Here is a 25,845-nt window from a genome sequence, read left to right on the forward strand (position 1 = left end):
ATGTATCGATTTGCGCGTTGCATTTTGCTGGTACTAAAATGCCTATTTTAAGTTTTATTTACTGGAACATAGGGCAGCCATGCACATGCGACTGTCGGCCAGACGGCACCCCTTCAGCGTGCCGAGCCGTCACGGCTGAGCACCCGTCACACCGTGCTCGTCCTGTGCGCCGCCGCGGTCCGCCGTAGTGTGCTCTGTCGGTGCCGGCAACGTCGCGCCGCCGCGGTCCGCCGTAGTGTGCTCTGTCGGTGCCGGCAAGCGTCGCGCCGCCGCGGTCCGCCGTAGTGTGCTCTGTCGGTGCCGGCAGCGTCGCGCCGCCGCGGTCCGCCGTAGTGTGTCTCTGTCTGGGCCGGCAGCGTCGCGCCGCCGCGGCCGCCGTAGTGTGCTCTGTCGGTGCCGGCAGCGTCGCGCCGCCGCGGTCCGCCGTAGTGTGCTCTGTCGGTGCCGGCAGCGTCGCGCCGCCGCGGTCCGCCGTAGTGTGCTCTGTCGGTGCCGGCAGTGTGGCGCCGCTGCGGTCCTGCCGTAGTGTGCTTCTGTCGGTGCCGGCAGCGTCGCGCCGCCGCGGTCCGCCGTAGTGTGCCTGTCGGTGCCGGCAGCGTCGCGCCGCCCGCGGTCCGCCGTAGTGTGCTCTGTCGGTGCGGCAGTGTGGCGCGCCGCTGCGGTCGCCGTAGTGTGCTCTGTCGGTGCCGGCAACGTCGCGCCGCCGCGGTCCGCTGTAGTGTGCTCTGTCGGTGCCGGCAGTGTCGCGCCCGCTGCGGCCGCTGTTTAGTGCGCTCTGTCGGTTTGCCGGCGGGCTGTCGCGCCGCCGCGGTCCGCCGTAGTGTGCTCTGTCGGTGCCGGCAACGTCGCGCCGCCGCGGTCCGCCGTAGGTGCTCTGTCGGTGTACGGCCAGCGTCGCCCCGCCGCGGTCCGCCGTAGTGTGCTCTGTCGTGTGCCGTGCGGCGGCCGTCGCGCCGCCCGGTCCGCCGTAGTGTGCTCTGTCGGTGCCGGCGGCGTCGCGCCGCCGCGGTCCGCCGTAGTGTGCTCTGTCGGTGCCGGCGGCGTCGCGCCGCCGCGGTCCGCCGTAGTGTGCTCTGTCGGTGCCGGCCAGTGTCGCGCCGCTGCGGCTCGCTGTAGTGTGCTCTGTCGGTGCCGGCAGTGTCGCGCCGCTGGCGCCAGGCAGTGGACGACATCTTGGGCCGCCTGCAGCAGCTGCACCTGACCGAGGACGACATGCGGCATGGCAAGCGGCGCGAGCCTGGAGCGGCTGCTGCGCCGCACGCGCTTCCCTGCGTCGGCTCAGCACCAACTACCCCAGTCCCAACTTGATGCTGACAGCGCGCGTTGTCTGTGAGTGTGCGGCGATGTCTTGACAGCCCCCGGCCAAGCGGCGTCAAGCAGCCCAGTTAAGGCTCCCGGCCATGCTTTGAAACAGTCCAGCGGACTCGGCTTGACGCTAGTGTCGGGGTATTACACAGTGTGGCCTGGTGGAAATGCGTCGGTATGCAGTGGTGATGGTGCTGTCGTTCAACCAAGCAGCAACGCGCGCGGCATCGCGTCCCTCAAGCAGATTCCAGCGCGCGGAGATACCTGCGTCGTATTTAGTAACCTTTTCCCATGCACGCGTGCTTGGCTGGGCGTGTACGACGTCCGACCGCAAGTCATGTTATGCCAACACCATAGGCACACGTCCATCGATTTATGTGGTAAATCGCGCAGTGTACAGTTAGTGATGTACGTCCAATGCCATGGCGTTCAGGTGCTCCTGCCAGTGCGGTGTATTCTCTGTTGCTCCTTCCCAAACAGTCGCGTCTCGCCTGACGCCAACGGCGTGTCCACTCGGTAGCCCACCGACAAGTGACAGACCTGCATAACTGTGTCGTCTGTTGATAGAATTGGAATTCGTCGTCATTGGTGAAATTATGATCTTGTTGCGTTAGTCCTTGTCACCCTTGTCATTGGGGACGTTTTGGGAGCGAACGCAAGGCAGACTGATGAGCTTTGTAGCGCGTTGTGAAGCTTACGCAGCGTATCCTTGCAGCCCAGCTGCCCAAAGAGCTGACACATATCGACTTGAGATCCTTCGAGATCAACCCCAAAATCATGAGGAGTCTGGGCACCAGGTGCTCTCAGCTGGAGGAGGTCCGGCTGCCGCACACGTGCACGGACGGGTGCGTGGCGGCCCTGCTGCGCCACCTGCCCGCCCTGCGGCGGCTGGAGGCGGTGAACAGCGAGGTGCGCGGCACGGCGTTCTCGCTCCTGCCCGCGTCACTGGAGTCGCTGAACGTGGACGGGTGTGAGGAGCTGCAGTCGGCCTGCCTGCGCCAGCTGACCCGCTGCCCCGGGCTGCGACAGCTGGACGTGTCGGGCGTGGAGGGGCTGCGTTCGGCGGACCTGGCGGTGGTACTGGACAGCTGTCCGCAGCTGGAGGAGCTGGACGTGGCCTGGTGCGAGGGGCTGAAGTCGACGTGCCTGCGTCAGTTGACCCGCTGTCCTCAGCTGCGGGAGCTGAGCGTCTTGTTTCTGAGTGAGCTTGACGCGGAGGACCTGGCGGCAGGCCTGGCCGGCTGCCCGCAGCTGGAGCGGCTGAGTGTGGCGGGATGTGAGGACCTATCGTCGACCTGCCTGCGTCAGCTGGTCCGCTGTCCCAAGCTGCGGAAGCTGGACGTGACGCGCATGAAGAGCTTGCAGGCGGCAGACCTGGCGGCGGTGCTGGCCGGCTGCCGTCAGCTAGAGTGGCTGTCGGCCGTGGTGCTTCAGCCCCCGCTGGAGCTCTGCCTGCCGCCGGCCGGCCTACCCTCCCTCCGATACCTGGACGTATCCCGCTCCCATGCGGTGACCGACGCGGCACTGCAGGAGCTGCCCGACCTGCTGCCAGGCCTGCACACGCTCAAGCTGGAATGTGAGTGTGCTTTGTATGCGGCGGTTTCAGCGTTCACTCCGGGTATGTACCCTGGACTGTACATTTGCCGCCGGGGTGCGATGTACATGGTGTTTCATTGCAGGGGCATGGAGATCTGCCATCAACGCTAGTAAGTTATTTACAACCCAAGCATTCGTGTTGGCGTGTTCGAGATCAGGACGCGTAATGGTTCTAACCATCAGACCTACAAATATGCGCCGAACTGCCCGTGTTCCCGGACGACACTGTCGCCAGCTGAGGTCCCAGACAGATGGGGACCGGCCAGTCCCAATGCATGGCATGCTTACAATGCTCAGCACACCTCCAGAAATAAAGTAACCCATTAAAACTGACTTACATAACCTATGCTAACTAGCACTAACGTATATAAACTAGGGCATAGTGTAAAGCAGTGGTGTGCAAACACGGAAAATGCGACTGAAAGCCTCAATTTCTGGACGTAGTTGATGTCAGGTAATGCCACGCAAAACGCGCTGTGTCAAAAGCGTTCCACGCGCCGTGGACTATGGTTTGTAGGGTCAAGGTCAGACCAGGGCCAACGGCTTGCGGCGCAGCTCTCTCAAAAGGAAGCGCAGATCCAAGCCTCAGGTCGACCGGCGGTAGAGTCGGGTCACAGGGCTCCATCTCAGCACCGTTCAAAGCCCTGAGCCCTGCGGCAGTGAAACGGAAGTGACGCTATTGGAGAAGCCTGTCTTTGTCGTGTCCCTGACGTCAGGAGGCGATCGCGACCGCCGTGTATCGGGACCGCAACGAGGCTGCGCACACCCGTATGGGCCACGGCATCCGTGGTTCAGCTGCAGCTGACTGTCAATGTGCGTCGTGTCAGTTCGTCGTGTCAGTTTGTTGTGTCAATTCGTCGTGTCAGATCGTCGTGTCACTTGTGTCGAGCGGCCGCCCGACGTGCGTGTTGCGTGGAACGTCGGGTGACTTCTTGTTCGCCTCAGTGTGTGGCAGGGTGACAGAAGACGGTCTGAGGTGCCTGTCCCGGCTGAAGGAGCTGCGCATGCTCGACCTGTCCCAGCTGGAGTCGGCGACGGACGCCGTTCTGGACGAGCTGCACAGCCCCCGTCTGAGAGAGCTCAACTTGTTCTGCTGCCGCAGTTGTTCCGCAGCTGGTGTCGCACGGTGAGTAACCTCTGTGGGACAAGGTCAAAGGACAAGGGCATGAGGTCAAAATCACCCCAGATCGAAGCATTTTACATGGACTGGACATCATGAGACGCTGTTGATAAATTTGTGCTGTAGCGGACATTCCGTAAGTGACCCAAACTCGGACAGGTTTTATGTGTTACTACTGAATGTGCTTCTCGTTGTCAAGATCAGTTAAGTATTCTACCATCAATGAAACGCGCTGTGACGACCTGGACTGTCCTCGCCGCCTCTGCCCTCGTGGGCAACGTCCTGCCGCGGTCTATGCCAGGCTCCCACACGGTCTGCCCCTCTGGAGCCGAACATGCCACGGAACCGCGCCGGTGCGTGCTGCTCCCAGGCATATGACGTGGTTTCGTGGTCAGCAACGGGTCCCGGACTAGCCAGCTCAGACGGGGCTGTGACGTCACGCCGGCTCCCTGCCACGTCATCGGTGTCGTTGGGAGCGCGTGCAGCGGGTGGCAGCAGCCGCTGCTGCAGCGACGGCGGTCTCGGAGTGTGCTGCGGCGGTTTTGCTGGGCATAACTGCAGGCAGCAATGTCGTTTCGCAAAATAGAGTGTGTCTGAGGAAGAGGCTAAACCTGCCTCCTGACCTGAACCTGCCTAAACCTGAGAGGAAGATGGCTAAACCTGCCTCCAAAGCCGCCCCCAAGGTGTGTTTCTCCCAGAATTCGGCCCGTTTCGCGGGGGAGGCCGGGGCCCCGGCAACTTTGTAGGGAATTGCATCCCTGCACGTAAGGTATGTTAGTACTAGTAAGCCTTTCTTGGGACGCATCACGCACCGCGGCACACAACGTTTTGTGGCAACGGCCGGCCCAATGTGCCGTCACAAGTCCACGGTTTACGGTCACGGTTCGTCGGGAGTTCCCTAAAGGCGGACTGAGAAGTACTACTGATAGCAGCGCCGCCAGATGGCAGGTTGACGACGGGTGGCGCAGTGACGGAAGGAATGACGTGCGTGGCACCTTGTAGACCCTCTGAGCAACAAGTGGATCGGAAATTGTAAAACAGCGTTGTCGCTACTGTTGGGTACTGCCATATGGTGTGTGCTGTTGACCCTGTTGCGCGCAGTGGTCACGGCTGTGCGTGGCCAGGGCTCGAGGCGGAGCAGTGGCAACCGCTCGATGCTGTCGGATATCCCGATCATGGTCCGTGTGCGCTTCAGTGTAGGCTAGCGCTCCATGTGTAACTTGCGCTATCTCCCACTGCAGTTTGTTGGCGAGGACGCCCCTGTGCGTATGATCTGCACGAAAGACCCGTCTGCATTGGGGGGTTGGGCGTGGGCTGCACCGTGCTCTACTGCATGCTGGCGGTCTGCTGCAACCCGTGCTGTGCCGTCTGTTGCAGGCTGGTGCTCGGCTGTCCCTCGCTGACCCTGCTCGGGTGGCGAGTCAATGATGTGACCCGCACCAGGTCCCTGATCAACAGACTGACGCGCCAGCTGACCCTGGACCGCGACGTCACACTCGAAGTCTGGGGTAGGTGGACGTCGCACGGGCTGCTCTTCTCTCTGTGGACGGAGGGGGTGAGCTGGGCGCTTCTCTTCGACGCTAGAGTTGCGCACTGTGCCGGCCCGGCTCTTGACCATCAGCTGGCACTGCGAGAGGGCGAGCTATCGACAGTGCGCCAAGACAACGGAGTACTCATCCTCCTTTGCAAGCAAATGCATTAGACGATATCCTCATCACGGCAATCTGAACCCGTACCCGTGCGAGAACTGTTTCGGCAGCGGTGAGAGCGCTGGGTCGTGTTCGATCTCTGCTGTCTTGAGTCTCTTCTCTTCGCGTGCCATAGTTCGGAGCTACGCTGCCGATCTGTTGGTAAGCTTACATAGCTCTTCTACATGTGGGAATGGACTTCGAACACCAAACGCTCCTAAAAACCTATCGGCCCTGACTTCGAAATTCTTGATGTGATGCTTCCAGACAATCTAAATCGGAAATGAAGATTTCGGTTCGCACAGGTCTAAAATTATGCAGAATCGCATGATCGCTATCGCCTAGGAGGGCGTGCCCTCTTCGAGACGTGAACTGCCAATAGCATGAAGCTTTTATTTACTTGTGAACCTAACATGAATCGACTGGCAGCTGCTCACCTTGTGTGTGTGTGTGTGTGTGTGTGTGTGTGTGCGTGCGTGCGTGCGTGCGTGCGTGCGTGCGTGCGTGCGTGCGTGCGTGCGTGCGTGCGTGCGTGCGTGCGTGCGTGCGTGCGTGCGTGCGTGCGTGCGTGCGTGTGTGTGTGTGTGTGTGTGTGTGTGTGTGTGTGTGTGTGTGTGTGTGTGTGTGTGTGTGTGTGTGTGTGTGTGTGTGTGTGTGTGTGTGTGTGTGTGTGTGTGTGGTGTGTGTGGTGTGTGTGTGTGTGTGTGTGTGTGTGTGTGTGTGTGTGTGTGTGTGTGTGTGTGTGTGTGTGTGTGTGTGTGCGTGTGCGCGCATGTGTGTGTGTGTGTGTACGTACGTGCGCGCGCGCGCGTGTGCGTGTGCGAGCCAGCTGGCTTGTGTATTGAGTGGCTGACGTCACGCCCCGCTTCGGCGGCAGATCTGAAGGATGTGCGCCGCCCACGATCCGGCCCGCTCCGGCTGAGGTGACCCCGCACGGAGGGAGCGTCCATGACCGCAGCCCGGTGCGCCGCCCCCGCCTGTCACCGGCCGACCAACGCACGCCGCCGCGCAGCGCCACGTGCGTGCTGCCCGCGCTGCCGCCAGCTCGTGCGGCACGGCCGTGCTGTGTCGGTGCGTGCTGCAGCCATGTGCTGCCAGGGGCAGCTGGCGGGGGAGAGGCGTGTTGAGCAGCGTGTCTGTGCAGCCGGAGCTGTGCGGCGGTCAGTTGCTGACTGGCGGCTCGTTGGCGAGGTCTGACTGCGTCCCAGCCGGCCGCCGGTGGAGCGTTTGCACTGGGCCGCCCCCGGTTGGCGGGTGAGCCCGTGGCCGGCCGGTGTTTGGTCCGGACGCTCGTGTCACCGGGCCGTCCGCAGACTGGTCTGCTGTCGCCTGTGCTGGTCTGCTGTCGCCTGTGCTGGTCTGCGGGCCACCTTTTGGTCACACGCACGGGGCTACCGTAGCGTATGGTGACGACGTTGATAACATTTGTCATTGCTGTGCTGGAGAAGGTGCCAACTCAGAGCGCTTACTTGCACTCGTGCATCGCGGCGGGAAACTCAAGCAGTGATTTTTATTTTATTTTATGTGTATTTTCGATTATAGACATGAAGCCAGTGTCCATAATCGAAGCGATGCCAGTGTGTCGTTGGTATGTAGGTAACACGAAAGGAGCGTTTGCTGTGGCCACGCTCTGCCATTCCACGCCACGGGCTGGGTCATAGAGTTACGTCCTTGTACTGCATCGTGTTGTTTGTGGAGCATCTACCAACGGACCGAGTTTCTGTCCTGAGTGACATCCGGCCATCTTCTAGTGGTAGGTACTTTGCTTCGGAGTTTGATGGATTCGTGTGCGTTCGCAGTTTTTAAGCGCGTCATTTGATACATTTGAATAAACGATTATCGACTTGAAGCCCCGCATCGAAAAGTAACACATTACCATCACCATTCACCCTTGCCAAACGCTGCAGCATAATTTCTCATGACAACGCCGGTACTTGAATGTCGTATGGGGTGATGAAATCACGGAAACGGTCCAGTCTGCGCCAAAGTTACTGGGGTCTGTAGTCTGTACCACAGCAGCCTCAGTGCATTCATTGGTAGGGTACGCCCAAATGCACCACATGCGTAGTGGTTTAGCAGCTCATCCGCCCTGTATAAATGACATATCGTGCGGTAGCTCGATGCGTTCTCATTCTGTGGTGGCCAGCCCGTCCCCACCCTACCACGGCGAGGTAAGTCGCCACTCGTTTTGTTATTGATCATGAACAGATGTGAGGACAAAGTTGGGTTTGAATATCGTTCAAGTCGGTAGCACCGATCACAGTCATTTCCAGCTGCAAATATTACGATCAAATCGTTTCTTATGAGTACCATACGCATCAGTCTAACCACTAGTACCGGGGTGTTGCCAAAGTTTTCTGCATTACTGTCGACTCGGGAGTCATTTCTCGTAGCTGGATAGCTAAAATGGACACGGTTCGGAATCTTCGATTGCCACCAGCTAGCGAGAATGCGAAAGTGCGGCTGGTTGACGCGACCCAGGGGCGGATCCCGGATTCTCACACGGCGGGGCGGTTGGTCCCGGGTGCCATTTTCCCCCCGGGTGATTGAAGTGGTCCGGACGGTGACAAAATGGGCATCACCGCAGCAGTAACCTTTTGAGAGTTCACTGAGAGTGAGATCCACTGGCCAGGTGAGGTAAGGCTGAATAATGTATTATCCAAGTGTTAATGCAATAGTACATTATCCAAGTGTCAAGTTTTGGCTGAGAATGATGTACACACCTTTCACCGGCGAAAAAATATCAGACAAGCGCGGAATTTCACGATAACTGGAGATCTCCCGGCTCAAGCTTCAAAGAAGCCCGAACGTAAATGCGTAATTTGAACACAATAAACTCTGCGTTCTGCCTCTCCGCCGGTGGCCTGGAGCACGTGCCGCACCGAGCCGTGTACAGGGTACGGGAGCATTCTGCGCCGTCACGCGCGTGACGCGGCAATGACGTGCGCTGATAATGAAAAAGCTACACTCGCATGGCGCACCACGTTTGCAGACGAGTTTATTCCGGCCAACCAGTTTCGCTCTCGAGATACACCTTGTCTTGCCCGTGGTCATCAACCAACAGCGAGGTGAGTCAGACATTTAGCACTCATTATCAACGCATGACGTCCACATCACTAAAAACTGTTCAACTCGTAGCAATAATAGCTGTCGCGACATCGGCAGTGATGGATCCAGAGGAGGGTAAACACGGGGCCACGGCCCCCACCCTTGAACCCCGCAGGCGCCATAGATTCTCAAGCCGGCTGAACAGGCGTGGTCTTTTTGACACAAAACACAACCAGGTTAGACATCTTTAGGTTTCGAGACGACCACGAACAGTCGTAAGCGAAAGTGAAGGGCCCACGAGCGGACAAATTAATTCTCGCTGATTAAAGACGTTAAGGGCGGTGACTGGAAGATGCCAACGGTCAGCACGCTGCCCAGAGGCCCTGCACTGTTTCTGGGGGCCCCATATGTTAGGTTGTGGGATCAATCGGATCGCCAAGGAGCCTTCCACATTGCCATTGATTTCTTTGAATATGCTCGGACGGCCCTGCTCTGCTGTCGTGGCTCTTTCTGCTGGCAGGCCAGGAGCTCTTGTCGCTCAGGGGCCTTTCACGGATTCATCCCACCCACCCGAAAGGCTCCATACGCCTATAGCCGGGGGCCACATATGCTAACCTGCCGGGGTATTCTCGGTTACTCAGGGCCATCCACGTTAATCTCGGTTAACCTACCAACACACTTGCGGTACGTTCGTGGGTGCTCTGCACTGGTTATGGAGTTTATCTTTTTTATATTTGGTTTTTTATTTTCATATTTTATTAATTTTTTATATTTTATTTAATGTTTTTTTATTATTTTCATATCTTTTCTACATTTTATCGCTGACACGGGTCCCCTATTAGCCATTGTGGGTCATTACCTGTTTCAGAGGTCCTGACCAATGCACTGCAGACCCAGCCTCGCCCCTGATTTGGAAAGGGTCACCCAAGGGACCAGACCGGCACGGAACCGACTGTCCGGTATTGGTGGTCTCAGCCCGTTGACTGAAATAAAGATGTTCATTGTCGCTAAGGGCCCGCGACCGGTGCAAGAGGTACCTCTGATATTTTGGGGTCCGGCCTTCTGGCTGCGGTTCCTTCACATGGTCCCCGGCCTGCCCTTCAGACACACCAATGGGGCCCCTCATTGTCGGCCCGAGGGGCCAAGCCCTCTGTATTCAAGTGGCACCTTTGGAATTTGGTTTCTGGTGAAAAAATTTGACAATCTCTGTTGTCCCCTGTGATTTGTTGTTACTTCAGTATGGAGGTTGCGGGACCCTTTGTGATTTCCTTTCTCGTAATTGGGTGCCTCTTGAAAATAAAGGTCAACGCCACCCCAAAATAAAGGTTTTTGGTGCCCTTTGCCGAAAGGATCGAACTAGGATTTCATCACATTGGAAGACAAAGAAATTATGGCGCACTGAATGTCATCGTCTCTTGAAATCAAAGTTCGCGGCCCTTTCAACTGCCGCTTGGATTTCGTGGCTCTAGAAGATAAATCTTATAGTGACCTAAAAGAGAGGTTTTTAGTGCTCCCTCGCCAAATGGGCCAATGCAGGATGACGTCAGTGGAGAGGCCAAGCACTGCGGTGTCTCCTGGCAATCGTCGAGTCCTGAAAATGAAAGTTTTGGAGCCCTTTGCATTGCCTCCTGGCATTGAGTGCCTCTGGAAAATAAAGCTTGTGGTGCCAAGAAATGAAGGCTTTTGCTACTCCTTTGCCAAGAAGGTTGACCACGAATTTCGCTAGAGCAGACACAAAAATTGTAGTGCCCCTTAATTTTGGTCCTTATTAAATTATGGCGTTTGGCCCTTTAAATGACCTGCTTTGGTTTGACACCTCTACAAACAAAAGCTATGATGTCCCGAAATTAAGGTTTTGGTGCCCCTAGCTTGAGGGACCAATCCAGGATTTCGTCAGGGTGGGAGGCACAACACTGTTGTGCCGCTGAAATTTCGTGCCTCTTGAAAATGTCTGTTTTGTGGATCAATAATTAGGCTCCATGTACTTGCGAGTTGTTTTCACTCATTTTATTTTGGTGCCCTTTCGGCCTAAAAGGGGTGACCCCATGACCTCTACCTCCGGACCTGTCACCGGACTACTCAACCTACAACACGCTGGACTTGTCGGCGAAGTTTTATAGCATGTTAGTAGATGTAAGTACGATAGAGAGCATCCTTACATCATGTCACCGCATCGTTCGCTCTGTGGACCGTGCACCAGCATGTGGTTTGTATTTGCATTTATATTTGTATTTGCATTTACACGCAGCCCATCCACGAGGAACTTTTCAGGTCTTTAGCCTGGTGCAACAGCCGGTAGGTTTGGTTCGTTACAAGACAGTGGCATCGGATATCTTAAAATACTTGTGAAGCTGAATTACAAACATAAGCAAGTTTGCTAATTCGGACGAATGCGCCAAAAATCTGAAAAGAATATGCCTAACCAAACCCAGAGCCTGCATACAAAGATGAATGAAAACAAATTGCGAGTACATGCCGTTTGTACTGGTATGCAAAGATGGCATATGTGTGGACGAACAGTAACGCAGGTCTCCAGCATCCAGGATCGGCTCCGAACCAAGTTGCATGACCTAACGTTTGCGTTTTGCTGGGCGAATTTGTAATCCCCTCACAGATGAAGACATAATTTTGGCCGGAGACGGGCGGATCCAAGTTTCCGTAGCACAATAAGGAAAAGCTTGCTAAGTGGGCTCCAGTCGACACCCGTTAGATCCGTGTTGTTTTTTTAGCTAAACTTTGATTTTACATGTAAGTTAGACTACACAATCTTTGATAAATACATTTTTGTTGGTAATACTCAGAAAAAATACCAGTGATAAATAATTTGATTAACGTCTGGGCATGCGGAGAGATGTCAACGTGGAGGAGCGCCCCCCCCCCCCCCCCCACCGCAGTGAGACAGAGGAACATGGCTTAAAAAGAAAGTAGACAGCGATGCAATTCTTCGCATCTTAGCGCCTTCAATGCGTTCAGCACGCCTTTCCCCTGAACCAGCTATTCATCCGGAGCCTAACCAGATGCACCAGAGTCGGTGCTACATGTTGGCCGAGTTTCACATCAGGGCAATCCTGAAGCGGGGGGGGGGAGATGGAACTTTATTCCTCTGCACCTCACATGTTATCACGCCACCCCATACGCACAGACAGCGTGATATGTGCGGGACAAAGTAAGCTCAGATAATAATTTTGAGAACATTAGGTGTAAAGTTATGCTGAGGTGGTACAGCGATATTATAATTCCGTTGTATTTTTGCACAACTCTGGCGACATACTTCAACGAAAGCGTCTAGCCTACCATCACAACGGAAAACGTGATGTGCCGTGAATGTGTCATAGCCTATTCATTTGTGATTTTGTTGAAGCTGAAATCGACTTTTTCTTTAAATTATGTTTGAAAACTTTTACCCATGAAAGTGTAGTCAGTTTTGTCTTTGTTTATTTTCAGGGAGTTTGCGCTGAACCAAGCCTAAGGTTCGTAAATTGGCATTTGTAGACGACGTTTTAATTTGCCGTGACTCTGCTTGTTGCGGGGACCGTGCTCCAGGAGCTGAGTGCCATCTGCATATGGGAGAGGCTTCCATGTTACCGTTGATTGGGCAAGTCGTTTGTGTACAGGGTGAAAAGCAGTGGGCCGAGGATGGATCTGTGGGGCACTCCGCGTGTTACCGATGTGGTTGTCAGTCCTCCACGCACCACCTGTCCCCAACCATTCAAACCAAGCTCGAGCCGACCAGGGTTCGCGCCATACCACTGAATCTTTGTTACAAGCAAATCGTGATCGACGCCCGTTCCCATGGCTCAGCTGGTTAGAGCGTCCGCCTTCCGATCCACCCACCCGTGGCGGGGTGGGTTCGAGTCGCTTTTAGGCGCTCACTGTTTGCCCTTGACAGCTATGGCCTGCGGCCGGTGGCAGCGACCGCGCTTAAGGTCAGGTGTCGTCAGAGGGTAAGACGAGCAGTGAGACGCGGTAAACTTTTGAGACCAGATTCTGCCGTTGTGCTGGAATTGCACGATTGCATTGTAGGACTTAGGGCTCACGCCACAAGCACTGCTCAGTGAGCACTGATCCCAGAAATCCATCCATTCAAAAGGTTCTATGATGTCTTTAAAAGACGGCGTCGAAGGACCTTGGATAGGTGGACAGCTGTTATCGGAGTTATCTCTGGTGACTCTTATGACTGATGCCGTCGACTTTCCTTGCCAGCTCTACGACAGCGTCGCGCGGGGTTTGCTCAGCGCAGTGACGTTTCTGGTAGGCAGGTTAGGCTGGGCTGATAACACCATTGCCGTGGAGATACGTGTCAGGTGCTCACAAATGACTTTTTCAAGAATATTGGACGGCACGCTTCCGAAAGAAATTGGTCTTTTGTCATCTAGTACGGTTGGGATCCCAGATTTCAGGATGGGTGACATGCGCGCCTATTTTCCACTCGTTTCCATTTATTTCTACTCTTTTCCACTGTTTTCCATTCATTTTCACTCATTTCCACTCGTTGGCAAGACCGAGTCGCCGGGAGCAGTTGGTGACTCGTAAGACATGCGGACCAACTGCAAGCAAGCATCGGCGTCATCGGTACTCCGCTCACACGCACGGCTCTCGAGCTCTTCACCCGCCGGATCGACGACGACAGTTCAGGGAGAGAAGAGAGCTTGAGAACGAAGCAGGTCGTGCAGTCTGTCGCCGGTCTGCAGGTGACTGACCAGTGCTGTCTCCCAGTGCGGCGGCGATCCGGGACCCAACCGTCGCTGACGGACGGCTGGACCTGTCAGCCAGGTCACGGCTTGTTTCTGACAGATCTTCTCGTTTTGCTGATGACGTCACGGCGAATTGTTTGAAGGTACGCCAAAAGTTCCATATGTCCTAATACAAATCGGCATCGCCATGGTCAGCGGCTCCGATAACGGTACGGGGTTCGATTCCCTGCGGTGCCGCCCCCCCCCCTTCCTGCCAGGGTGAGAGGCAAGCGATGCCATATAGCTTCAGCAGCTGAATGCGTCGTAAAGCCCCGATGACATGACATGACACACTGCCATAGTCACACGGCATTCTGAGCTCATGGCCGTCAGTCCTCTGCCCTGATTGTTGGCTCTCTTCTGCCCGGATCGGCAGCTCGAGATCAGAGCTTCAAACAGCTTACCGGAGAACTTCACGAGCTGCGGGAGCCCACGGGTGCCCGCGTGGATTGAGCAAGGGGATGAGTTTGGTGGACATCATGGGAATGTTAGGATATCGGTACCGGTATGGGTGCGACGTTTGCGAAGCGTCAGGTAGATACTTCAAGAGATATTACACAATTCCACGGCCTCTACGTCACTCATGTAATACGCCACATTACTCACGATTAGCTGCATTCACTCCAATTCGTCATCAAAACAATACAACATTCGAATAAAAAGGTAAGCTTGTACGCAGACGTCCATGAAGTTATCCCACACTTTCAACCCAGTGAGCTGCAAATTTTTGACGCCGGGCTCCTGCATTTGGAAAGCATCTTGCCGATGCCCACACCATACCCGAAATTTTCAAAAATCTCTACCCCAATCCAGCCTGCTGCCCATTTCATATGGATGCGCAGGTTTTAACCAACCCGCTACGTCCTATACGGGGCATAGCCCGGAGCGACCAGGGAAAGGTAAGAATAGACGAACGCATTTAATGTGTTCTGCAGCTATAGCAACGGGAGGGTTGAGGGGAGGTATTTGTATCATGAAGGGAATAATTATTCAGACGGCCTCATCGTCTGGTGTGTGAGCATATATACAGTGTAAAGCACTAAAGCACCAAACGAGGACGATAGTCCGACCGTTACCTGAAACAGGCTAGTGTTTGCCTTGTCAACAGGCTAGTGCTTGATGTCAACAGCAGTGGCATTGGCAATTGTTGGCGACAGCAGTGGACTAGAGTTTGACGTCGTCCTGCATGCCCGACGATCCGCCAATCACAAGCTCGTAGATAGTGTTTGACGCCGTCCTGCCTGCCTGACGCTCCACCAATCACAAGCTCGTAGATAGTGTTTGACGCCGTCCTGCCTGCATGACGTTCCACCAATGACAGGCTCGTAGATAGTGTCTGACGTCGTCCTGCCTGCCCGACGATCCGCCAATCACAAGCTCGTAGATAGTGTCTGACGTCGTCCTGCCTGCCCGACGATCCACCAATCACAAGCTCGTAGATAGTGTTTGACGCCGTCCTGCCTGCCCGACGATCCACCAATCATAAGCTCGTAGACACTAACATTTTCGGGGATGTGGCTGGAACTGAAATGGCGAGCAACTGCACTTCGACATGCAAGCTCAGTTATGCTTCCTCAAAACAGACGTGATAATGTTGTGGGCCGTATCGGTACAAAGGTCACGACCTGTGTCTGCTTTTGTTGCGATCGGTTCGAAGGGATTTCGTATTCGGACGGAACGCACCGTTCCAGATCCCAGTTGTTTCTGCATTCTAATCCCCAAGATCACGGTTGTTTTGCCGAAAACTACGAGAGTTTGAGATTCTGAAAAAGTTAGCTCATATATCTCGGAGCCTGTTGTGGGCTCGCGGCAGAGGAGGAGAGGATGCAAACTTTTTTAATGCTGGCTTACTGTAGCAACGCTGAGAAAACAAAACGGCAAATGTCAATCATTTTTCATCCTGGTTGAATGATTATCCAAATTGTTTGCAACTCGTTTAGAAACGACGCCTACAGCACAGAAATGTAGTTTTGTAGAATAAATGTATGTAAGCGGAGAGGGGTTGAGCAGGAAAAGATAGCGCAAAATTCTGTCAGAATACGCCCAAAAAGGAGTTTCTCCCCGGATTTGGCCCGCATTCCTCTCAAAGTTGGGGCGGGGGGGGGGGAGGGCTGCAGCACTCCTCAACTCATGAAGAAACTACACATCAACTCTCACTCCCACCGGAATTCTCTGAATTTTCCTCGCATGGGCCTTTTCTAAGCCCGCTCAGTCACCTGACGCCCGCGTGTTCTCCCACCTTTCTCAACAGGCAGCGGCCGGAACCGGAAGGAACAGCCCTTTCGAATGGTGTCACGCGTCGCTGCTGATGTCCGGTCTTCTGTTCCGCCGTCACACGTCGTTGACACGCCCTCCCGGACCTCCCCGCCCGCCCCCACGCTCAGCAGCCCTCCCCTGGCGCCAACCAAACGGTTATTTAGTGCCCGCGCCTCCCGCCCCGTAAATGAAGACGGGTGGCGGCTCTCACCAGACGCAAACGGAGCTGCCGCGCGCCCGGCAGTGGCGACCAGGGACGCGCCGCCGTCTGGCTGCTCCGGGCACAGCAGGGACTTGGAGCGGCACAAGCGCGCAGTTCTGGGCTCCCGAACTCAGAACTTAGGCCCGAGAGAGGCAGTTCGCACGTAGTGGGCGGTCGCTGCTTACTCAGGCGGCGTCAAGCGGCGTGGTGTCGCCAGCACGGGCGCAGGGAGGAGGGGTGGGGGCTGAGGCCAGCACTTTCTCACTGTTCACCACATTGAATACAGCCAGAAAGCTCAAGGTCAGCGTCATGTGTTTTCAAAGAGCTTTCCCCCTGAAGAGACCGTCCCGCATTTGTATGAGATTTGGGCATTGAGGTTTGTATTTGAAATTGTATGACGTACTATTGACAATGCGAACCCTTTGGGTTGATAGATTTTTGGGATCAGCGCTCACGCTAAGCAGTCCTTGTTGTGCGAGCCCCGACCCCCACCATCCGATCGCACAATTTCATGCAACGGCAGAATTTAGTGGCGAAAGCTTAACGTGCCGCAATGCTCGGCACGGTTCGTCCTGCCCTCTGACGTCAACTGACCTTTAGAGCGACCGCTGCCACAGGCCGCAGGCCATACCTGCCAGGGGCAAATAGCGAGCGCCCTAAAACGACTCGAACCCACTACGCCACGGGTGGGTGGATCGGAAGGCCGGCGCGAAATGAGCTTCTTTTTAACTATTGGTATTCTGTTAAGTAGAAAACACTGTTCTAGACGATACAATTTCTCTGTTAAGTAAATGAGTTCCTGAAAACGCTGCTGTTTGATTACGTCATCGTACATTGCACAGCATTGATTGAGAGCCAATTGACGGCTGCATATCTGGAAATCATGTTCACGAACACCGCATATGAAGGACTCGACACCTATATTCTTCTTTGCCTTGATCGCCGCATGGCTAATGGAGTGGCAGAATATGAGTGACGCTATAATAACGTCATGGATGCCTGGGGAAATTGAAATAGTCTCCCGAAATAACCTGCACATATTTGGGGGCGTATCGCCCAGAAACTAGGGGGTTTAGCTTTGAAGAAGGGCAGGGATGTGAACTGCACCGAATGATCTTCAAGATGGCTATTTCAGCTCAAAGCCCCATACAGATGGAGCACTCTCCTTAAGAAAACTCTGGCCGCGCTCAAGGTGGCCAGCAACTGACTTAAGTGTCGTCATTCCAAGCGTGATATGAGTCTGGGCAGGCCCTGGCGCCAGGAGCAGAGCCATCATCCAGTTGCGGAGAAAGAGAATCTCCTAATGCGGGGTCGATTGCCTGAAAACCAGCTCCAAGTCGAGAGAAGCCGTACACCGCCGTCATGACCCGCACGCTCCCTGCTAGACCCCACATTGTTCGGCACTGTGACAGCGCGCGATCCGCCCCTAATGTTCTTGACCCGGGCCGGGCGGGGGGCTGCAGTCACAGGCTGCAGAGCCGCGGCTAACGACACTGACATTGGAGCCCGCGCCTTAACGATGGCCGGCAGCCACGGGATAGCCACGTCGGCAGTCTTGCGGAAGCCTCGCTGACCTCAGCCTCAGACCGTCTGACTGGCGGCACACCACACCGGCCGGCACCTCCGATCGCGGCCGACGTCGTCCCGTCCGGCGAGCAGGATTGTGCTGCGCTCTCGCGCTGGGTACCTGACCTTGATTTACTTCGCTAGGCAGACTCAGGGTCGACTTGGGAGTCAGCCAAGTGTTTGTGAGTCACTGATGAATCGATTTATTTTGAAACGTGTGTGAGCTAAAGTCGGATCCGAGTCTATCGTATTTAATCAAATCGCCAAAAAGTCGAATCTAACAGAAACGTTGGCAACGACGAAGGCTATTACTTCTCCTAGTTATGATGTTTGCTGCAAATAAAAAGACAGATGTTTTGCTATCCTGCTATCACAATAGATGTTCAACACAGATTTGTTACATGACATAGGGCGGCCATGTCCCCATCTTTTGATACCAGATCCGATTCCATCGGAATGAATTTCGGAAATAAGTCACATTTATTTGGGCCAAAATCGGAATCTCTCTATAGATCACGGAATATCCATGCAAGCAAATGTGTGACGGAGAGATGCACATATGCACATGTCCTATAACTAATCAGATTGGGGAGGTATCCAGTCCAGGAGGAAGATGTTGATAATTTGATGAAGAGATTGTTGAAGGTCCGCAAAGCAAATACTGCATTTTTCACCACCTGCGTTTACCAGATATCATGAAGGACTGATCGCAGCGATCATTCTTCTCGCTCATTTAGGCAGCACATTGCGGCATTTCCTCCCGAGTCTCATTAAATATCTCGGGTGGCGGCCTTTCGATCTCATATTTACCAGGAGCGGATACCGCCGTTCAGTTTTGTTTTTGGGGGAGGGGAACAAAAACACTGAGGACCGGCTCACATCCAGGAAATCAAGAATAATTTAGTTTAAGGAAATTTTACTCAGGAGGCAAGCCCAGCGAGATGGACGGTGGAGGTGAAGGTGTCTGTCCGCTTCAAGAACATGAAACCCTTTCGAAGTAAGTAAATGTACTAGCGGCCAGAAAAGACATACATTTTCTCTCCCGGTGCGATTGCCTTTTTGCCCTCTTATCTACTCGACTCATCTATGCCATTAGCCTAACAGATTACCCAGTTTTCCAACGTTATTCATTCGCCTTGGCATAGTTCCCACCACGAAGGCGGCATCGCACGACTGGAGAGGCGTTTGCTTTTCCAATTAATCTACAAAAATGGCCTGCAAACGTCGAAACGCCCCGGCGACTGAAACAAGCCTCTGTGCAAGATGCCACAAGAGGATCACCGAAGGCAACAACAAACTTCAAATAGCGTAGATGTGCGTCGCACAGAGCAACAGTTGGTAGGTGGAAGCTACTAATTGAAAACTTCGGTTTCGTCATGGTGCATCATTGACCGTTGCCGAGAAAATAGACCTAGGGGCTTGAAAGGATATTGGCGAAGATAGAAACTAGGCCCTCTTGACAATTTTAGTCTGGACATAAAACTTTGGTTAGAAATAGCTCTACCCTCATGGTTTTGGTTGGAAAGGATATTCAGCCGTATGATATCCTTACATATACAGGCATATCGCGCCGGAGGGGGGGGGGGGGGGGGGGCGCCCCCATCCAACGCAGCAACACTTATGACCGTGGTACTTGAGCCAGGCACGCTAGAGGGTTTCCTTTAGTGGTAGATCCCGGTGTTAACTGGCTGCATGTTCTTGCCATTGTTCCATCGGCCCCAGCGACGTCTGCCATAACAAGCAGCAGGCATGGTACGCGGGCATAACAGGCATGCCTGATAAGCAGCGCGTGCCTTTTAGCAGTACATGCCTAATAAACAATTCATGCCTAACAAGCACCATATGCCTTACAAACAGTGCATGCTTAATAAGCGATGCATGCCTGGCGAATGCCTTCGGCATGTGATTGGCCTGATGCCAAATTTGACACTTTGTAATGAAGCCTGCGATGCAAAAATAGATGTTTGGAAACAGTTCATGGACACTGTCCCATCCTCCGCCCGCCCCATTCTCCGCTTCTCTGCTGTCTGCGATCGGGCAGAGGTGGGGCTGAGTTTCTGCGTCCCACTGCTGCCACAGCCGAGGCAGACAACGCCCGTCCCGCTCGACACTAGCACAGAGCGACGCTCTGACGTGCTCGTCACGTGGCACGCTTCGCCCCGCTTCCCCGTGATCCGGCTGATCACGTGACCGAGGTTAAAGTCGGGGGACGGACAGCTGACCTCGCCGCTGGGACCCGCCCAGACGGCTGGGTGATGGTTTGCACCGAGGTCGGTGAGAGGACAGACCCCCCAGCTGCTGGGCAGCACAAGGCCCGCGCTCTGATGGGTCAATACCCCGCACCGGGCCCGGTGAGAGGACAGACCCCCGGCCGCCGGGCAGCACGAGGCCCGCGCTCTGGTGGGTCAATACCCCGCACCGGGCCCGGTGAGAGGACAGACCCCCGGCCGCCGGGCAGCACGAGGCCCGCGCTCTGGTGGTGTCAATACCCCGCACCGGGCCCGGTGAGAGGACAGACCCCCGGCCGCCGGGCAGCACAAGGCCCGTGCTCTGATGGGTCAATACCCCGCACCGAGGCCCGGTGAAGAGGACCAACCCCGTGCTGCTGGGCCGGCAGCACGAGGCCCGCGCTCTGGTGGGTCAATACCACCCGCACCGAGGCCGGTGCAGAGGACCGAACCCCCGGCCGCCGGGCAGCACGAAGGCGCCGCGCTCTGGTGGGTCAATACCCCGCACCGGGCCCGGTGAATGACAGACCCCCGGCCGCCGGGGCAGGCACGAGGGTCCGCGCTCTGGTGGGTCAATACCCCGCACCGAGGCCGGTGAGAGGACAGACTCCGACTGCCGGGGCAGCACGAGGTCCGCGCTCTGGTGGGTCAATACCCCGCACCGGGCCCGGTGAGGAGGACAGACCCCCGGCTGCCGGGCCAACACAAGGTCCGCGCTCTGGTGGGTCCAATACCCCGCACCGAGGGCCGGTGAGAGGACAGACCCCCGGCCGCCGGGCAGCACAAGGTTCGTGCTCTGATGGGTCAATACCCCGCACCGAGGCCGGTGAGAGGACAAACCTCCGACTGCCGGGCAGCACAAGGTCCGCGCCCTGATGGGTGGGTCCCCCGCATCGGACATTTCCAGTCCTTAACAAGCATTCCCATATCGGGGGGTCGCGTCTAGCGGTAGGTGATTATTGCTGCATTCGTAGCTTCGAGCCAGGGGATTTGGGACCTCCATCAATAAAGAGAAACTTTAACTGATCAGTGCCATAGAATCTACTAAGTGCCTACTCTGACCGACCACACAACGCCTTCGAGTGATCACATCAGCATTTCGTTGTCCGCTGTGTCGGTGATGGCGTCAGTTTCCAACACGGCGATTAAGGAAGCCACCTGTAACGAGGCCAAGAGTGCAGGCGGACCCTGCATGAGACTGTTGAAAAAGCTCGCTCTGGACAGCTGAGGCCAGAGGCGCTGGTTTCCCCTGCCGGCTTTGTAGTTTGTTTTGTTTTTTGGTTGTTTTGTTTGTTTTGTTATTGTTTGTGCGTGGCGACCGTCAGGGCTCCACGACAGGAGTCTTTTTACTTTCTACTCACTTTTTAAGGTTGGGGAAATACATGCAATCACGAGGGGAACATATGTATTTAGATGCAAAATATGACATGTACGGTTCAAACACAAAATGTGTTCTGCTTAGCTGATTTTCTGCCTGGTAGCGTTGTACAGGAACCTCTTAGTCGACTGGCTTATCTAACGCGCACGGGACTCCAATGAGAGACATTGCATCTCACCGGAGCCGGGGGCTGACCTCACCGGAGACGGTAACTAACGTCACTGAAGATGGTGACTGACATTACCGGAGACCGTTACCGGTCTTACCGGAGACGGTAACTAACGTCACCGAAGATGTGTGGCTGGCCTCGCCGGAGACAGTAACTAACGTCACCGGTGACGGCGACTGACATCGCCGGAGACCGTGACCGGTCTTACCGGAGACAGTAACTGACCTCACCGGAGACGGTAACTAACGCCACCGAAGATGGTGACTGGCCCCGCCGGAGACAGTAACTAACGTCACCGGAGACGGCGACTGACATCACCGGAGACCGTGACCGGTCTCATCGGAGACCGTGACTGGCCTCACCGGAGCCCGTGACTGATCTCTTTGGAGACCGTGACTTGGCCGGCTGTCGAGCCGAGCACGTGGTATTCACTGAGGCCGGGCCGAAGCGCTCGGTCTGCCGGACAGAGACTTAGAATGCCGCACTTGGGGCGCGATTTCCTTTTCTGTTTTTTTTGTTTGGGGGGGGGGGGTGGCTCAACCCTTTACCTTTGAAAAGAAAGTAAGTTAAATTTTGGGGAGAAACCCAAGTTATCTGCATTTCTGAAGCACGTTTGTCCCTTTCCTTGCTTAGGGTCATCCTCTCAACTAATTCTGCGACACTGCACCGGTGCTCCCAATGACCGCCTCTGTGGGTGCGTGCTTATCGGACACGCCGGCGGCTGGTGAGCACTGAGGGCAGGCTAAAGAAGCTTAACGAAACTAATGGAGGAGACACACTGACCATAAAGTCATGCATTTGCAGATCGAGAGAAAAGTCCCTAATTCGGTGATACTCGGGAAGGCTTAAGACAAAGTTATACCGTCGTTCGCAAACAGAGCCGGGTGAGACATTATCTGCGGTCTGGCAACAGGAGGCTGCAAATGAGACAGCAGAGGACGTTGACGAGCCAATAGACAGCAATAATGCCGGCTTTAAACTGTTTGTGAGGGGTCGTGCAAGCCAGATGGATGCTGGGCCATTACAAGAATGAATGGACCAGTTCATCTTCGGCGGAGGACAAAGGCGGACGCTGACACATTCGCTGCAATGGTGTATATTGCCGTTAGGACGCTTGGTGTATGACTGCCGCTATCATCGGCGCCCCAAGAATAGATGTAGTATGTGCTTTTGGAGTCGAAATCTCTCATGCCCACCGGGGAGTGGTAATCCCAGTGACGTCACAGGGTGTCAAAGCTGCGCGATCAAGTCGAGTGATTGGCTGGCTGGGTGAGCGCGAGAGTGGCGGTCAGGGCGTCGTCTGTTTATCGCGGCGGCCCAGTTGATCACAGTGACCTTTTGTTACCCTGTCTGACCTTGGCTGACCCTCGGCGGTCGTCATTCTTGCTCCGAACAGTGGTGGTGAAGTTCAGCCGTAAATATTGCACATCGCTCTTGTCTGAGAGGCTTGTGGTACCTCCGATTTAGAAGAGCTACGGGGCGGGTGGAGCTGCTTCACACAACTGCCGAGTGATGTCGCATCGATCGTTTGTTTCAGACCTCGGCGGTATGGTATGGATCCTGGACGTACTCAGACATCGTGAAAGATAACGGTTCACTCTCGGACTGCACCGGTGTCTTCAGACACCACCAGCACAATAATTTCGATGCCTTGCAACGGTCGGTGCACGTCGATGTCGATGTCTTGCCTATTAATTCTTCTTTTGTCAACATATGCACACCTTGACCAACTTTTGTGGCGAGTGGCTGAGTTATTGCAGGTGACCTGGAGACGCGTGGTTTTTGTTCCACATCGCTGTGCACAGTTTTAGCCTTATATATTCTGTTCCAGCAATGATTTGTGTAACGTGGCAGTGCCGACAGGCGGTGACGCATCCAGAAGGAAGGGATTAGGGGGTGGTGCTTTCTGCCGTAGCCCGAAAGAAGTTATTCCGGGTCGGGTCTGGGCCTCTCTGCTAGCAGGGCCTGGGCCGGGTTTTCCCTGACTTACTTTCTGTATTTTTCCTGACTTACTCTCCCTTTCTGTCCCCTCCCTGCCGCTTTCGTTTCTTTTGGCTTTCGGTTCCAGTCTATAATACAGATGTTTCTGCGAAATGACATACATGTCACAGCCTGTATGTTCTCATCCTCAGCAACATCTCCGAAACGCCCAGACACAAACGTGCTAAGCCGCGGTCGCCAAAGAACACTTAATTCCAGGTCGCTGAAAATGAGGATAGCCACGGGAACAGGGCCTCTAGCCGGAGGCCCAGGCCCCTCCTTTCCTTGGGCATACAACGGCTGGGTGCGCCACAGTCGGCAGCACAGTTAACACTATTATTTCCGAGTAAAAACCCGGGTCAAAAATCGGCAGTGTATAATTTTCCTCGATTCACGCGCATTTTAACATGCGTCCACTCCAGTATGCGTCTACTACATCCAGGCACCACGTGCCGAGGTTCAACTAGCATGATTGTCATGTAGCACGATACTTATCACGCATGACATATTCGTGCAGAGCATCGGTTAGAATGCGCTACCTCTGAATTTCATGATGTCACATTTTACCGTCTGCCTGTAAAGAGCGATAGCTTTAATTTTGACATGGTTCTGTGTGCTTGCATGGCAGCATCTGCGTAGTAGCTCTGCAGACGTGTTCCAATATAAGTTATAAAACTATGGGAGTCTGAATGCTCGACTAAGTGGCGTAGGTATGTGGCGGATCTGACTTAATCTTGATCTGACCCGATCTCGATCTGACTCGATCTTGATCTGACTCGATCTTGATCTGACTCGATCTTGATCTGACTCGATCTTGATCTGACTCGATCTTGATCTGACTCGATCTGGATATAACTCAATCTTGATATAACTCGATCTTGATCTTGATCTGAATCTATCTAAATCCGAATCGAGGTTAATTCTGACCTTGATCTGACTTGATCTTGATCTGACTTGATCTTAATGTCGATCTGACTCGATCTTGATCTTGATCTGACTTTCGCGCTTCTAGTCAGCGCCACCCGGCCTTCCATCAAACATTCAGTGCTGATGCGTTCATCTCCAGCGACTGGTCGTGAAAACTGCGCTTTCTAGAGGAGAGGAAAGCACGTCGGCTGCGGATGTGGTGTTGGACTGTTCGCACCGCGGCGAGTAGCGTCGTACTGAAAACAAAATGCATTGAAGCAGAAACGATACATGCAGCAAGCGAGTTCTCTGAATCAACAAATTTGTCGACGGATCACGATTATCATACATAAGCATTTGAATCACGAGCTCCCGCATGCAAACACCGCTTAAAATTGATATCGTGCTGAACTCCGTCCACTCGAAAGGTTGGATGGACAGCTAGCGCTGGGTCGAACAGAGGAGGCTAACAAAGGTGCTGGTCGGCCGCAGTCTGGCCATGCGTCAGCTGGCGGCTGTGCTGCCCGTACGTGCTCGGCGTCCGCCAGACCTGCCCGCTCAGCGCTGAAACAGGAGTCAGAGATGGCCTCATTTGACAGCCTGGCCCTTCGCAAGCCACGGGGTGACATGTAACGGGTGTGAACAGGTAAACAGAGATGACATTTTTCAGCTCAAACGAGCCTTGCTCGTCTTAAATCTAGATACAGGGCCAAGCTCTCCACTGACCTGACCTTCCGACCCTTTGCCACTGACCTGACCATCCAACCCTTGACCTGACCGTCCAACTCTTTGCCACTGACCTGACCGTCGGACCCATTGCCACTGACCTGTCAGCCGGACCCTTGCCACTGGCCTGACCGTCCGATCTCTTGCCACCCCCGCCTGGGTCCAGGGAACCCCTGCAGGCCTCGAGTGGTCAACACTGAGTCACTATACCGCCGACCACAACTCTAGCCTGACAAATGCCGCCGCCGTGACGACCCGTCACGCCATGACGCGAACGTCACCAGCTCGGCAGCTGACCTTTGCCGCGGGCCACCTGCCGCCGGAGCTGGGCGACGCGACACCCCGCCGGCGGTGGTGCAGCGTCCCGCGCCCGCTGTCACCGTCGTGCCCCTCGCCACAGTGCAGCGTCGGCGAGTCAGCCTGAATACCGCCAGTGAAGCCCCGCGCGTCTGATGGGTCTGCACAGCGTGAGCGCGCACCGCGCGGCGGCGGGCGCCGCCCTCCTCTGCGCCCTGCTGCTGGTTCCCGGCAGCCAGGGCGCCTGCCGCACGACGGCCGACTGTCCGGCCCAGCAGAAGTGCGTGCTGCACGGCGGCCAGCGCTGCTGCTGGCCCAGCGACTGCTTTCCCGCCTGCTCGCTGACCGAGTACTGCTCCCGCAACGAGACAGCCTGCGGCGCGGCCGACGCCTCGTGCGCTTGCCCGCCCGTCCTCAAGTGCGTGGCGCTGGCGGCGCCGCCGCTGTCCCTGCCGCCGGCTGCCTGCAAGCCGCCCTGCGTCAACGGCACCGTCTGCCTGCGAGCGGCCGGTGCCGGCGACCAGTACGGCTGCGTCGAGCCGTACCCCGGCTGCTGGGTCTGGTGGGACTGCTCGGTCGGGGCGGTCGACGAAACGAAGCTAAAGAAGGCGGACTGAGCCGGCGGCGCAGTGCTGCCCGAGGCGAAT

General features: G+C 55.3%; 1 protein-coding gene across 1 annotated transcript; it reads left to right on the forward strand.

Moving 5' to 3' along the window:
• The first annotated feature begins 2,052 nt into the window (after positions 1 to 2,052).
• Positions 2,053 to 7,513, forward strand: LOC119091930 (F-box/LRR-repeat protein 2). Its single transcript, XM_037214862.1, has 4 exons — positions 2,053 to 2,881; positions 3,847 to 4,027; positions 5,399 to 5,529; positions 6,587 to 7,513. The coding sequence occupies exons 1-4, from the start codon at positions 2,083 to 2,085 to the stop codon at positions 6,634 to 6,636; spliced, it is 1,161 nt and encodes a 386-aa protein (XP_037070757.1). The 5' UTR covers positions 2,053 to 2,082; the 3' UTR covers positions 6,637 to 7,513.
• The last annotated feature ends 18,332 nt before the right edge of the window (positions 7,514 to 25,845 follow it).

Source organism: Pollicipes pollicipes, unplaced genomic scaffold (assembly GCF_011947565.3).
Source record: "Pollicipes pollicipes isolate AB1234 unplaced genomic scaffold, Ppol_2.1 Scaffold_1600;HRSCAF=1878_pilon_pilon_pilon, whole genome shotgun sequence".
Classification (NCBI taxonomy): Eukaryota; Metazoa; Arthropoda; class Thecostraca; order Pollicipedomorpha; family Pollicipedidae; genus Pollicipes; species Pollicipes pollicipes.

Bases quoted from the DNA above. Each gene is read 5' to 3' on its own strand.
- LOC119091930 (XM_037214862.1), top strand. From the start codon at position 2,083: ATGAGGAGTCTGGGCACCAGGTGCTCTCAGCTGGAGGAGGTCCGGCTG. The intron at 2,882-3,846 runs GTGAGTGTGCTT...TGTTCGCCTCAG, and splicing joins GCACACGCTCAAGCTGGAAT to TGTGTGGCAGGGTGACAGAA. The intron at 5,530-6,586 runs GTAGGTGGACGT...CTTCGGCGGCAG, and splicing joins CGTCACACTCGAAGTCTGGG to ATCTGAAGGATGTGCGCCGC.